At 40.5% G+C, this 14,911-nt stretch overlaps 1 protein-coding gene across 1 annotated transcript in view; it reads right to left on the bottom strand.

The window, feature by feature from the left end:
* Nucleotides 1-14,911, bottom strand: part of pik3r5 (phosphoinositide-3-kinase, regulatory subunit 5) — a 97,057-nt gene that overhangs the window by 56,795 nt on the left and 25,351 nt on the right. The window contains exon 3 of the mRNA XM_052033187.1: nt 8,743-8,849. Coding sequence (XP_051889147.1) covers nt 8,743-8,836 — 94 coding nt within the window. The 5' untranslated portion in view covers nt 8,837-8,849. The remainder of the gene's footprint in view (nt 1-8,742; nt 8,850-14,911) is intronic.

Raw genomic sequence — 14,911 nt, 5'->3', positions numbered from 1 at the left:
TTGCCTTCTTAACTACTTGCTGCACTGCCTGTTAACATCTTGTGATTCATGCACAGGAGCTCCTAGATCGCTCTGTACTTCACTCATTTGCAATTTCTCTCCACTTAGATAATAGCATGCCTCTTGATTCCTTTTTCCGAAATACATGATCTTATACCATTCCACGTTAAACTCTGTCTGCCATGTTTTCAGCCATTCATTCAATCTATCCACATCCTGTTATTTGGAAATTGATTACTACCAAGTTCACTGAAACTTGGTCTTCTTCATATTTAGAGAAAGTATAACAACATTAAAGAAACTGGCAGAAGAATGGTGATTTGTAAGAGCACTGACAACATTTTGTGGTATTGTGAAACTGGATATTTCCAAATATTACTCTAGGACTTACTGTCTGGAAATGAACATGATATCATTTCCACTTACTATATAATTCCTATTTAAAAGCTTGTATTTGCATTAATGAGATTGCAAAATTTTTGAGAGAAGTGAAGGAAGACGGATTATTGATGATAAAAATGCATAAATGTATTATGGCAATTCCCGGTTATTGATGGTTTAAAATCTGTCTTAAGAAGGAATTTAAAGATTAATAGACCAAACTGAGCTGGCCTCAATACATTACCTGGACTTGCCACTCCTGGCTCTCACCCACTCTTTCCTACTTGGGAGTTAGACTGTGAGGACTCAGCAATGATTAGCCCTCATACTGAGTACTGCTGAGGCCCCTCCCTCAGAGCAGTTTGACAGCATTTGACAGGCAGCACGACAAGAGACCCCTGCCAAAGTGGGGAGGAATTTCAGCTCTTTTTAAATGATATACAGAGACATTTATAAGTTATTAAAATTTTATAAATAATTAAAAAATAATTTTAGCACCATTTTTTAAAAAGTTTATAAGTTATTAAAATTTTATAAATAATTAAAAAATAATTTTAGCACCATTTTTTAAAAAGTAAAATCAAAATGAAGACCATATGAAATAATTAGAAATATTAAAAAAATAAATAATTGAAATTATCTTTTTCCTCCTGATCGCCAGGTTGGGGATTTCTGATCCTAAACCAGATAGAGCTGCCATTGGGATCATAGAACCAGGATCTCCAACATAATGTAGAATCCCAGTAAGGTCAGGCTCTGCCACCAGACTTCATGTGTTGGGTCCCTGCTAGTCCAGGACATACTTAACTGCAAGCAGCTAATTGTTTTGGAACAGCCAGCCACAACTAGCTCAGTTTGGCCCATTATTAACCCGTTAAACAGTGACAGAAGGCAGAAATGTGACAGAAATGCAATGGAATGATTCTAAACACAATGGAATGCTCCTTAAATGTGAGAAATACGGTAAATATAATAAAACACTTTAATGTGCTTGTGGGTCAATAAAATGATTTTACTTCACTAAATTACACCCTGCATGGTGTGAATTAAAAATTCAAATTAAAAATATTTTCTGGGTTAGGATTGGCTCAGTTGGAATTGCCTTTGGCTGAGATGTTTGATAATTTCATGCTCCACCCCAAGGATTTAAATCCACATTCTGAGCTGGCCCTCTGGTGCGACACTGAGGGAGGTCTACATTTCTAAATGATTGAGACACAAGACCAAATTTCTCACTCAAGTGTATGTAAGAGATTCCAAGTTACTATTTGAAGATAAAAGGAGTTTGCCCAATACTCTGACCAGTATCCTGATTTTGTAGAACACACTTTCATTAATGCAAGTTCCATCTTCATTCAATCTGAATGAACAGTGAAAGACAGTAGGTCTCTTTTTACAAGAATGGAAGACAGTTCAAGTGAATCAATGAGCAAACACCACTAAACAAAGTCAGCTGCAATCAAGAAAAGAGATAAAGGTAGCAGAAGAAAGACTCAGTACAGTTCTCATGCAGAGGACTAAAATGTAAAGGACCGCAATGAGTTAGGTCACAGATAAAGCTTGCTAAGTGTACACAGCAAACTGCTTGATTCATTGATATCCTGACAACAGTTAGTTGTTAATATCCAAGTGCATGGAAGAAAAAAGCACAAATATGGCAAAGAACTTTGAACAAAGTTTGTAGCCATTTTCAGCATCTGATGACCAGTGCCTCAGCTCCCATTCCATCTCATGCTTGAACGCTGTGGTTGAAACTGAGAGTGAAGTCATGCAAGCTCAGGTCGGATGTCAGTATCCAAAGGGCTTGCATCATCTAACTCCTGCAACTTGTCGACCAGTAGATTATCACCATGGTTGAGGGAAAACCGCCAGCGACCCGGTAGTGACTCCAAAAACCACAAACTTACTGCCTTTCTCAAGATTGTCTTCCCCACTATTTCCCCATTTCCCTTACTGGTACCCATCAGCCGGCCAGTCAAAATGGCTGCCAGCCATGTCAAAATGATGCCGTGTGTCATTGACAATTCGAGGTATGTTGCTACTGAAGGTCGTCTTCCAACCCCATCTGTAACCTCCTCCACTTAAAGCCAGTGATCTTCCACCGGGCATGCCACAGCCAGTGGGGTAACACTGAAAAGTGGAGCGGGACAAGCAAAAACACCAGGAAGGCAGGCCAGAGCAGAATGCACAAGGTGCTTATAGTTCATATGCAAAAAAGCGTGCTTTGATTTACATCTTTGCTTGGAATATTTACTTTGTGATGATTTTCATGTTTGAATTGTGGCCAAGAGGACACAGTGATGGTCAGTGGCAGAGGGAAGATAAAGAGCATGAGCTTCTGATTGAGAAACTGGGGCTGAAGGTTTGCAGACATTGTTCCTGATGTAGTTCTTTGTGAACAGCACTGCTAGAAAGAGACCACTTAGGTTGCAGTCCCCCTTTCTCTTCCGTCACCAATCCACCTTGTGCTCCTCAGTTTCTCGTCTGGTGGATGGCAGCAAGGTTTCTTCCTTCATGGTGATCAGTTTGTGCCAGATGCAACCATCATTGTTGAGGGCAGCCTAATGGACTATCAAGGGTTTCACCTGAGTGTTTTATGCAGAGCACCTCATTCCACAACTACTCAATACCAACAAATTTGTTGTGGCAGGATTGAATTCATTGCAATCTGAGCAAATGAGTGTCTGCTTATAGCTCTTATCTCCCAGAAACCAGTCTTTCTTCAGTGTCTGAAATTCAGTTGGAACAGCATACTACCACAGATTGACAGCATTCGTGGCTGCTGCCTAGGTAAGTGGCATTCAACTGCATAAGCCTATGGTCATTGAGTGAGTAGAATCTCCTTCAGCACCAAGACACGTCAGTGACAGTATGTCACACTCACAAAATAATGTGCATTCAGTCAATGGCTATGTCACAAGATAGGGAAGTCTGCAAACCCCTCCATGACCAGTCCATCTGCTTGGCTCCACTAAAAGGGAATAAAACGGAATTTCCTCTCTTTGAAAGGAGAGCATCAGGGACCTCTCTTTGTAGTGGTGGACTGCAAACTGCAAGATGCTGCGAATACCTCCAGTACCAGTCTGGGAACCATTCAAAGCCACCCGCATTATGATCCCTGCCCACCTCTGATACTGGAATTGTGGTTGCAGCAGATGGTAAGTTTCATTGATGACCTCTGCAGTGATGCAGAGATCTCAAATACTTGTTGCTTTTAAATTTCAAGCAGAAGAACAGGTCCCTGCAGAACCACAGAGACTAAGGTTCCCATCCCATTGTTACCCTTCTCTTCCCTCTTCTAGCAGCTGCTCCTGTCCGACACGATTCCTCAGTCATTCCCAATTCCAACTTGGATGCATTGACTGGGAGCAAATGGTTTGTCAGAAGCCTTGAAGTCAGCAAAATCTACTCCAGCAGCAGCACCACTGTAGTCATTCGAAACAGGAATCAACCATGAGAAGCACCAAAACTGTGTAGAGTTGTATCAACAATGGGAAGAAGTAAACCAGCAAAAAACCTGCATGCCTTTGATGGTCCTTTTAAATAATGCTGTTAGGAGGTTAGTGTGGGGGTGTGTGGGCTCTTCATGTGGCTTAACATGCTTTCAGTTGTTCAAACGTAAGACATCAGCTGGGGCATGAAGATTTAAGTGGCAATGTGGCATCAAATCAGCATTGTTTGATTAATGTCATGATGTTCCTTCTCTGTACTCTTCCAATAGACACAAAGGCAACTGGGGCACTAGATCCCCAAAGTTTGCACACAAGCCTCAGACATTATTTTGGATTTGTAGTAGCATTCATGACACCAGCAAACAGGTTTTTACTGAGCCCAGTTTCTCATCCAGTCAGTCATAGACAGTACCTGCAACAAATGGCCCAGATTTTATTTTCAAAAATAATGATGAGTTCAATGAAGTCTATTAATCTGTAAAGTGCCCAATGCCCTGTGGTGAAGGAGATGAATCCCTGGATGAAAATGTGGGTAATCTGATTAATAAATTTGCATTTTAGTGAGGGAGAACCAACATTGAAATGTTATCTCAGTGACTCCCTCATTGGATAAACAAACATCTCATGACCTCTGGCTCTCTCTATTGTGGAACCAGAGTGCTACTATCATTAGGTCACGTGCCCCAACCCTGGAAGCAATGGTTGGGACAAAGAGGGATTCATATGCAACCTTAGGAAGCTCTGGCCCACATCCCAATCTTTCTTGGATCTTCCTCAATACCAGAGTCCAAAAAGGCATAAACCTCTACAGAGTTGTGATTGGCAAGGAAAGAGAAGGGAAAGCTAAATCCAACAGTGTCCTCTTGACAAAATACTTGGAACATGGTCTTGTCATACCAACACTAGTTTTATCAGTAGAAGGCTTCATGTCCAAGTATTGGCAATTGTTAGGTTATATTATCAACTGAGTGAGACATCACAGATGTGTCCCCATCACTTGTGTCATGGCAGGTATTGACAACTACTGGACCATCCACCACCTAATCCGGTATGTCATCTCCATCAGCCTGACTGCCAAGCAAAAATGACAATAAAATACTGCTGCAGGTAAATCAATGTGGAAAGTTCCAAGAACTTCTCAAAAAACCTCTACATGGTTAGCTCCTCACAGGCAACCTGGTGACTCCCAACCAACAGAAGCTGCAGTCCCTGACTAAGTGTCTCATCATTCTACAAGAAAACATGAGGACTGGTTTGGTAAGAGTTACCAGGAAATCCAGAGAGGTAATTAATGGCAAAATATAACATTCTTGGACAGATCAGCAGGCATCTGTAGGCCAAGGCCCAAAACCAAGAAGGCACTTTAGCTATGTGGAAAGACTGGGAAAAGTTTTCTTAAAAAAATAAACAGATACACATAATGCTGTCTCTGCCAAATCCTCTAAATTAATTGGTCAGGTGAGTGAACCACTGTCAGCATTCTCTCCGAGGCCAACATCCCCAGCTGTGCTCAGACTCAACCCACAAGAGTGGAGCAGGACACGTTGCCTGAATGCCTAACGCCAGACTCTGGAAACATGTACTCTGAACAATTTGGCAAAAGACTTCCAGGAGGACAGAGAAAATATTTCAAGGGCATTTTGAAAGTGTCCTCAAAAAACATAACATCTTTACTTGGACAAGTGTGCTTTAAAGGTAAGTCATGTCCTGCAAGTTTGATTGAATTCTTTGGTGCAAGAGATGCAGTGGCTGCAAATACAAACATTCAAGATCCATTTGATAAAGTGTCACATAATTGACTTATTCCAAACGTTGAGCCAAGAAATTGTTCTAAACCAGGAAAGGCACTTTAAATCAACGATGCACAGGATGCCAATGCATGTTTTGGATGTAACTCCACTGTAACTTTCTGTGTGCACTTAGGCCGAAGCTATTAGGCCTAAATAGGCAGGGCAGGCCTGGTAATGTAGCAGTTAGCAATAACACTATTACAGCGCCAGTGACCCAGGTTCAATTCCAGCCACTGTCTGTAAGGAGTTTGTATATTCTCTCCATGTCTGTATGGGTTTCCTCCGGGTGCTCCGGTTTCCTCCCACATTCCAAAGAGATACTGGTTAGGAAGTTGTGGGCATGCTATGTTGGCGCCGAAAGCATGGCAACACTTGCGGGCTGCCCCCAGAACACTCTATGCAAAAGGTGTATTTCTCTGTGTGTTTCGATGTACATGTGACTAATAAAGATATATTTTGTCTATTGATTTTGCCTTACACGTGGAGTTCAAATGAGATTCTTCCCACTGTGAGGGTCACAGTTAGCTGTGCAGGATTGGGTGGAGCAAGGCTCATAATTAGCCATGGAGTGAAGGGATTAAGATCACTGTTAGGTGGTGGAGTGGATTGGATTGGCTAGAGTCCAGAGACAGGGATGGGAAGAGAGGGGGAGAGTGGTGTTGGAATGGTGCTGAAAGCTGGACTTATAGAAAACTAAAATGGGACATACCAATAGGCTGTTCCGGTTCTGGACTCCAAAGCCTTGCCTCTGCAAGAAGTTCCCAATTAAGTTTCCCGGAAGCAGGTCCCTAATAGGCTATGAAACCTACTTCTGCATGACTGGCCAACACTATCAAAGCGATATCTTGGATTCTGTTGATGTAACCTCTAAACTAAGCTGTTAGACATCATTGCACTTTCGTGGGCACCTCTGTAAGGGTGAAATGTGTACTGAGATCCAGAAGCAATTTGGTGATCTTTATGAACTGCAACATAAGCATCTCCAATCATATTTAGCAATTAAGATGTCGATAAAATTCCTTTGTATAGTGCACAAAAATCATACTATGCAAAATTATTTCTATGTATAATGCTGAAGGGTTTTAGGCAATTAGACAAAGAATAGGAGGCTACTGTGGAGTGAATGAATGCTTTTCTGACAGACTAAAATGACTTGGCAAAGTTTCTTATGGGATGGTGAAAAGTCCACTGTTTTTTTTCTGCATTTGATAATTGGGTACAGGAAGCACAAGTTCAATCACACAAAACTTTAAAATACAGTAACTTGTGGGCAGGATGCCAGCAGGGTTCAGGAAGATGCAGCTAAGATGAACAGACCTGCAGCGTGCAGCTTAATCCTGATCTGTGAAGTGTGGAAGAATAAGGAGGGACAGTACTCCCTTTGACAGGCTGCTTCATCTAAATGGAGCAGGAAAAGGTGGGCAGTTGGGGGATGGGGGAGTAGGGATGATTTGCAAATGCAGCAGTTTCTCAGTATGCACATTCGCAAATCTTTGAAGCTGCAGGAATTTGACAAACATGAATAAGAATATGTACAGTAATTCCACAGTTTGCAAGTCTGTGATTTACAAGTTTTTGCTACAATGCCAATGACTTTAGGATATGCGTCTTCAACGTGAAGCTACTTTTTGCTATAACAAACATGCCACTCCCTGCACATTGGAATACACTGTATCAAAATACCTCCAATGCATTTTACCCCGCCTTTGTGATTTACAAAATTTCACTTCACAACATTCCTTTGTATATTGAGCAATTATTGTGTAGGATACATGGCTTTGTAAGTAGAGGCAATTAATACAGAAACCAAAGAGCAATGTTAAACCTTAACAGATCAGTGGCTGGACCTCAGCTGTAATGTTGTGCTCAGTTCTGGGAAACACGCTTAACGAAGCCTTGGTGAGGGATGAGAAAGAAGCTGAGATCATTCTCCTTTCAGCAGAGATTAAGGGAAATTAAGTATTGTATGTAAAATTCTGAGGAGGTTGAATAGAGCAGTTTGAGAGAAGCAGTTTGCTTCTTCTTGCAAATGGATCTAAAGGTCACAGATTTATAATGAACTTGAGATATAGATAGTGCATGAGATCAAAAAAGCACTACTTGAAAGTGTGGTGGAAGCAGATTCCATGGGAACGTTCACATAACAATTGGACAGTTATTTGAAGAGACATAATTGGCAGGATAATGGGAAAAACACTGGGTAATCCCAACCATAACACTCTTTATAAATTATAAGAATTTATGATTTAAAATCAAAAATATTTGAAATAGCTACGTTAGATAAATTTTCATGAATGACCTCATTTTGTTACGCACTCAAAAGGGATGTGGAAACATTTCAGGATGTTACATAGTTTGAGTCTCTATCAGATCAGCAAGTTTCAATATGAATATCTATGAAATCATTTCTGTGCATTCATTCCTGGACTGGATATACTGTGACAAGGACATTGTCCCACTTTAAGCAGATTTCTGTTACAAAGTCTCACATCTGGTCCTTATACAGGAGCCTGAGGGCACATGCCACCAGACTTAAGGACAGCTTCTACCCCACTGTGATAAGACTCTTATACGTTGAGATGGACTTTGACCTCACAATCTAACTTGTTGTGACCTTGCACCTTATTGTACTGCACTTTCTGTAGCTGTGACACTTCACTCTGAACTGTTTTTACCTGATTTATATCAATGGACTCTGTACTAACTCAATGTAACTGCATTGTGTAATGAATTGACCTGTACGATCGGTATGCAAGACAAGTTTTTCACTGTACCTCAGTACAAGTGACTATAGTAGACCAAAACCAAAAAAACTAGCAGTGTGCCAGTATAGTACAGAGGGCAGCACATACATATCTACAATCCAAGGTTCAATAAATGGATGAGTTGACAGTTCCCATTGATCAGTGAACTAATTTTTGATATTTCCTATACAGCAATTTCATAATTTATTAAATTCTCTTTGAGAAGAAAATCTAAATGCAAATCTCAACCAGCTCACTATCTTACCAGAGGCATTGTAAGTCCTTATAGAAAAGCATGAATAAAGGATTTGAAATTCAAAAAGATAAACAAACCAGGAACATACAACAGGAATACGTTTCAAAACAGAGGCTTACCCTTCCAATTAGAAGAGGTACTTCTGTCCAATCCATGCAAACATCTCTCCAGGGCATGATGGATGCGATCCTCTGTACAGGAGGTATGCTGCATTTTATATCATCTCCTTAAAGAAACAAAAGACAAAAAAGGATGTTGTTGGTGCTCCAATAGAGAAGAACTGACTATTCAGGTTAGAGACCATAGAATAATAAAGGAGAACCACGGCAACCCAAGAGTTTAAACTCTTAAAGTGACCACTGTGGTGCCTCAGTCTTTTGATGAGTCTTTTTCATTTTTTAGAATCCTTTAAAGAGTTTTTTTTTGTGGAGGAAAGGATGGCATTTCCTTAATTACATAATCTCAAGTAAATTACTAAAGTAAGAGAGTCCAAGCAACTACAAGAGCTAGCAAATGACGTCATAGTGTTGAGCACTCACTGTCAAGACGAAAGTTACAAGGATGTGCTGATTTCATCATTTTATACTTGGACAGGCCAAATAAAAGAAATACACAAAAAAGATGAATTGCTCCATCTTTGATCAATAGATGCAGCCAACTCAAACAGACAATTCTGATAAGCAGGATGAGGACACTGAAATGTTTAAGACCCTAATTCCCTTTTCTTCTGTTAGAAGTGATTCATCAAGTCTAACAAAAAGGGGACAGCATGAAAATTATAAGTAACTTGAAACTACAGCAGGTGTTCACAAATCCAATCTTTTGCCAATGAAGCATTAAATAGAATGGTAGAATAGTGGCAATACCAAAGGACATGATTTGACCCAGCAAGACCACCCATATCTGAAAGAGCAAAGTAGCTAGTCTCATTTGCCCGTTCTTTCTCCAATACCTTACTATTATCTTACCTTCAAATATTTTTCCAATTCCCTTTTTAAAGCCACAATTGTATCTACATGCACAACACTTTCAGGAAGTGCATTCTAGATCATGATAATGCTTTGTATTGTCTAGTCCAATCTTCTTCAGTGACCCTACGTGCAGAATTAAAGATGGGACTGAGGCAGTTGCTGTCTGATACTGCTGCATTAGTAACTTCTCCTGAAACCTATCAACGTAATGCAGAGAATGTAAGAAGTTGCTGAACTTTGAGTGATGTGGATTTCATTTGGAAAACACAGTAGGAAGTAACACACAGTATTAACAGGATGCATGTATATAAACTTCTAATCATGTTACAAATAGTAAACAAAGAAAATTCCCATAACCTGCTTTAGGAAGATTTTTGTACTTTGTAGGGAAGTTAATAATGTTTATTTGGCAGAATTTTTTATTTAGGTTAATGTGGTGCACTCATATCATTGCCTTTCTCAAGTAGTGATCACCCTTTTTGGCCATGGATATATTGTTCATCATCAGCTGAGTATATAGAGAGCATATTCTTGCTTCCACATGCACCATGGGCTCTAACCTATTGTATGCTCACTCAGAGACAGGCACATTACCAGCTAGCTGAAGGCTCACTCCTACCTTTCAATATTAATAGAATATTAGGCCATGGAAACAGCACATTCCCAGCATGCTCCTCTGACCACTATTTTAGTAGAAACGGTGGACAGAGAAATTTTATACGAATACATTCACTATCAATGAAATAATATTGCAAACCAAAGTCCCAGGCTTGGGGGTCCTAATCTCTTAAATTATATTTTTCCATTAACTTGTAGCCTTTGCAACAGTTGTTCACTAATCACTCATTTTCTGAGGATGGGATGGGATTTTTCAATGGAGAAGTTTAGCATCAAACAAGCAATCTCAATGAGGTGCCTCAATCAACTTTTATTATTTAAATGGAGGCCTTTGAAACCGAAGGCGACACAAGAGTCTGCAGATGCTGGAACCTGGAGCAACAAACAATCTGCTGGAGGAACTCAGTGGAACAAGCAGCATCTGAGGGGGGAAAGGAATTGTCATATTTCGGGTCAAAAGCCTGCATCAGGACATCAACTCTGCATAAGTCCCGATGCAGGGTTTCAACCCAAAACATTGGCAATTCCTTCCACCAACCCCACCCCCCCCCCCTCCACCCCACAAATACTGCTTGGCATGCTGAGTTCCTCCAGCAGATTGTTTGTTGCTTTAAAACATGTCAACTAAGGAAATGGCTTATCAGGTTTCACCAACCTATCAAATAATAGATATTTATTATTTAAACAACACATTTAATTACAAATTAGGGAATTCAACTGCTTGAAATTTGATCTTCGCATTTGTGAGAAGCATGCTAAGACCCTGCAGAGGGAAAGAGCCAGTTAAAGCAACTGGTCAAGAACATAAGAAATATTAAACAGGAATAGTAGATATGGTAACTTGGCCCTGCTCTACCATTCAATAAGATCATGTGCCTCACCCATTTTCCTACCTGATCCCCATGTCTTCTGTCCTCCTTAATGTTCAAAGATATATTGACCTAAGTAATGAATGTATTGGAAGACTGATCGTCCAGAGTTCTCTGATGTACAGAATTCCAAAGATTTACCATTCTCTGCATTAAGATATTTTTCCTAATCCCAGTCATAACTGGTGGACCCCTTATCTTGAGCCCTTTAACTGCCCACTCTAGATTTGCCAGCTCAATCTTCACATCATCTATCCTGTCAGCCCTGACATGAAGATTGTAAGATAAATTAATAACAATAAAATTGTTTGATTTTTCAAAGGGGCTGATAGGTGGGTGGGTGGAGGCTGCCGCTTCAAATCAGAGATCATTTCTGTGATAGTTCCTTAGCAAATATTGGGAATATGGGACTGAAATGATGACAACAATAAACGTTTAATTTCCCCATGGAAGCCACCTTCTTTTGGACCCTTGGAACAAACATTGAGTGGTGAATAAAATGTTGGCTGAATTACATTTATGAATTAAATATAATTCATCCAACATGTTAATTACCACTCATCCTACACTCTATATTCTTGTTAATTTTAAGTCAATCAGTTCAAACTATAAGATAATTTGATATCTCTTGGCACGAAAGAAGTATTTTGAATTGTGCTGACTTTGTAAAACTTCCTGCATCAACTGATCTCAACTGTTGTCAGAAACAGCTGACTCTGACTTGTGGCTTTTCACACTTAATTCCTACTGCACGACTTTCACATGCAGAGGAAAAGCTCAATAAATCAACCAAACATACATTCTTCAATCATCTTGAAACTGTAGCTGCTGATCAACGAAACCTGCTGTGCCTGGAAAGGCATATTGAACGGGCCAACAAATGCTTCTTCCAGGAGCTCACTGCTGCAAAATTAAGTTGTGCAGAGAACCCAATGTTTACCATTGAACATGAACAGTGACCATTCCTGTTCTCACACTTCGAAGACAGAGTGAGCAGAAGGAAATAGTTGGGTCATGGTGACCTTGTGGATCAGCACAGGGCACTGAAGGAAGAATCATTTTCTAGAAATCTGGCTCAATCATATTTATTTTGATACATGTACCAATGCTAATGCTCAGACTGAACCTTTTAATCCAAGTTAAAATGGATTCTCACTTTACCAAGGAAGGGAAAGAATTAAGTTAGTATATGGAGGAGCCGGCCACGTATTATGTTGTATGTCAATAAGTTTACTTACTGTCAGATTTTAATAATCATTATCAGACTCATGATATATTAGTGTAATCTATGGAGAATATCTGCTTATTTCCTAAGAGACTGTAAGCTATTTCTTTCATTTGATCTTCATAAACCTGTGGCCAGTGTTCATTAAAATAATTGCAAACAGCAAAACTTCCACAAATCCCTAAATATATGGCAAGGTCTCTTTGTAAAACCAAATATACACCCACCAGAACATGACTGTTGAAATGTTTATCTTCCTTTATTTTGGCGTCAGTTCAGTAACATTATTGTGTAGCTTCACATCATCTGACAGAAACAGTGACAGCTCCAGTATCATTATCTGTTAAAACCTAAGAGTTCTGCCTTGAACTTTCTGTTTCTATCTTTGCAATACATTGGATTTCCCTTGTCTTGTTTCTAATACCTTTGGCTGCTATAAACAAAAAGGTAAAAGAATCCTGAGCCAGAGATAGATAGTAAATAAGCCAGATTTTATTGGCTTTGGTCAACATTTCTGAAGGAAGATCGAATCCAGTAGTGGAGCTGCCTTGCTGGAGAGTTGCCTCTCTGTCCTACATCAAGTCTGGCCTGGCATCGGATCAGAGGCCCCATTCAATTCAATGTGGATTCTTGGCTGATGAAAAATAGAAATTGTTATTTTAATTAAACCTGCATACTAAATTTCTGAGTTCTGTACAAAGATGCACAAATACTTCTGTACAGCAATATTCTGTGGTTTCTCTATTTAAGTAGCTTTTCTATTCTTCCTACCAAATTTTTGCTCATACGATCAACCCATCTGTATTCCTTTGCAGACTCTAACCTAGAAATTGGACTTCAAATTCCTATCCTATTCTTTAGGTAATATGTGTGACAATTCTGATTTTACCTTGAGTAGTTTATAATGGAGACCATTTCCAAGTGAAGTTGTATCAGGTGCAGAATCGATCAGATTGGGCACTTCTGTGAGCTTTTCACATTTACATGCCTGATATTTCCCCTGCATTGAGCGCACAACCAATGGTTATTTGCACCATGCACATCTCCACCTATACCAAGGTAAACTGAAGCAGACCATTCCTTACTACAGTCATCATTCTCAATAGAAATAAGAGCACATAGCACTAGTTTGTCGCTTGTCTTGATATTTAAAGGGACACCATGTTGCCATTGGGATACTTGACTGGGAAATTTCACAACTGACCATAGTCTCTTCAAATATCCTCCAATATGCACAGAATATGTAAAACTACATGGGTGTTTTCTCTACCACTTAGCTGCTGAGGTACTAATTCCATGGGTGCCTCAGTAGTGGCACTGCCGGGAGCAGTCTGTTACAGGAGACACTGTCTACTTCGCCATTCCTCACAGGAGTACACTGTACAACCACAAGGTTGAGACCACCTACACAAGAGCCAAGAGCCAGATACCAGGATAGTATTGGAAGATATCATTGGTCTCCTCAAGATGTGGTTTTGTTGTCTGCATTGTTTTGGAGAGGTGCCTTGCAGTACCCACCAAGCAGATGTTGGGACTTCATCATTGACTGTTGCAAAGTGCACAACTTTGCCAATTGTAAACAGCAGCTGGTGCCAGAGGAAGAGTCCTGGAGCCTGAGCTGGAGCAGGAGGAGCAGGAGGAAGGAGGAGGGTATCAGAGGACATCACAGCCAGTCTCCACTCTCAGTTGAGCAGCAGAGACGGGCAATGGCTGCACAGCACATAAAGGGCTCCTAAAGACAAGTTTTATAAGCAACCTGTAAAATGAAATTTCTCAATGCAAACCATGCGATCCCCTCCACATGCCAAAGCTTAACACCAACAAGGTACACCAATATCAGCCAGGAGAGACCAGATGACACATAACATCCCCTCAGCTGTGCAGATCCATCTGCACTGAATAAAAAACATGGAAGAGTAAATCCCAGCATCCCGGCTCCAATTACTTGAATAATTTGCGACATCTCCATAGTTCCTGATGAATGCTACCTCACTTAAAGAAATCAGACTTCCACATAGAATACGTTTTCTCCCCCACTCCACAGGTGTAAACAGTGGTTTGCCAATCACTTTGACATGTTTTGTGAGACCACGATCTATTTTACCATTACTCCATTGTGTGGGAATTTTCACAGCAGGTGAAAACTACTGTAGCCACCTCCTGCAGGGCTGCTGTGCCTGCTGGGTCTCATTAGTACCTGCTGGACAGAATCTTCCTCTGGCTGTTTATCTCATTGACCGTAAATTTCAACTCCCTTCAGGAGCTATTTTCCTCTACCCTACAGCCTCTCTCTTCTCCATCCAGCCAAAGAGGCTGTCGCTGCTGTGGGGCGGTGTGCCTTTAAGGACTGGCAGCCTTCTCAAATTGCTGCACAGTAAAGCATCATGAGATGCACAAAGGTGGGTGGGATCCCACCGGGAATTGCTCAGGTTCTGTTTCACTGCCTGCTGATGTGTGTAAACCATGCTAATGCCATTTCAAACTGGATTTAGACCAACTTTGCAAAATTTTGTGGTGAACCTGATTGGGCTTTAGCTCTAAGTATAGCCATGCTTTAGGCACGGGAAATGGGTGCAGTTCAATTTGTCATCAGTTGTGTCCTCCT

This window comes from Pristis pectinata, chromosome 18 (assembly GCF_009764475.1).
Source record: "Pristis pectinata isolate sPriPec2 chromosome 18, sPriPec2.1.pri, whole genome shotgun sequence".
In the NCBI taxonomy this organism is placed as follows: Eukaryota; Metazoa; Chordata; class Chondrichthyes; order Rhinopristiformes; family Pristidae; genus Pristis; species Pristis pectinata.
The sequence above is the reverse complement of the archived record's forward strand: the minus strand, read 5'-3'. Positions and strand labels throughout refer to the sequence as shown.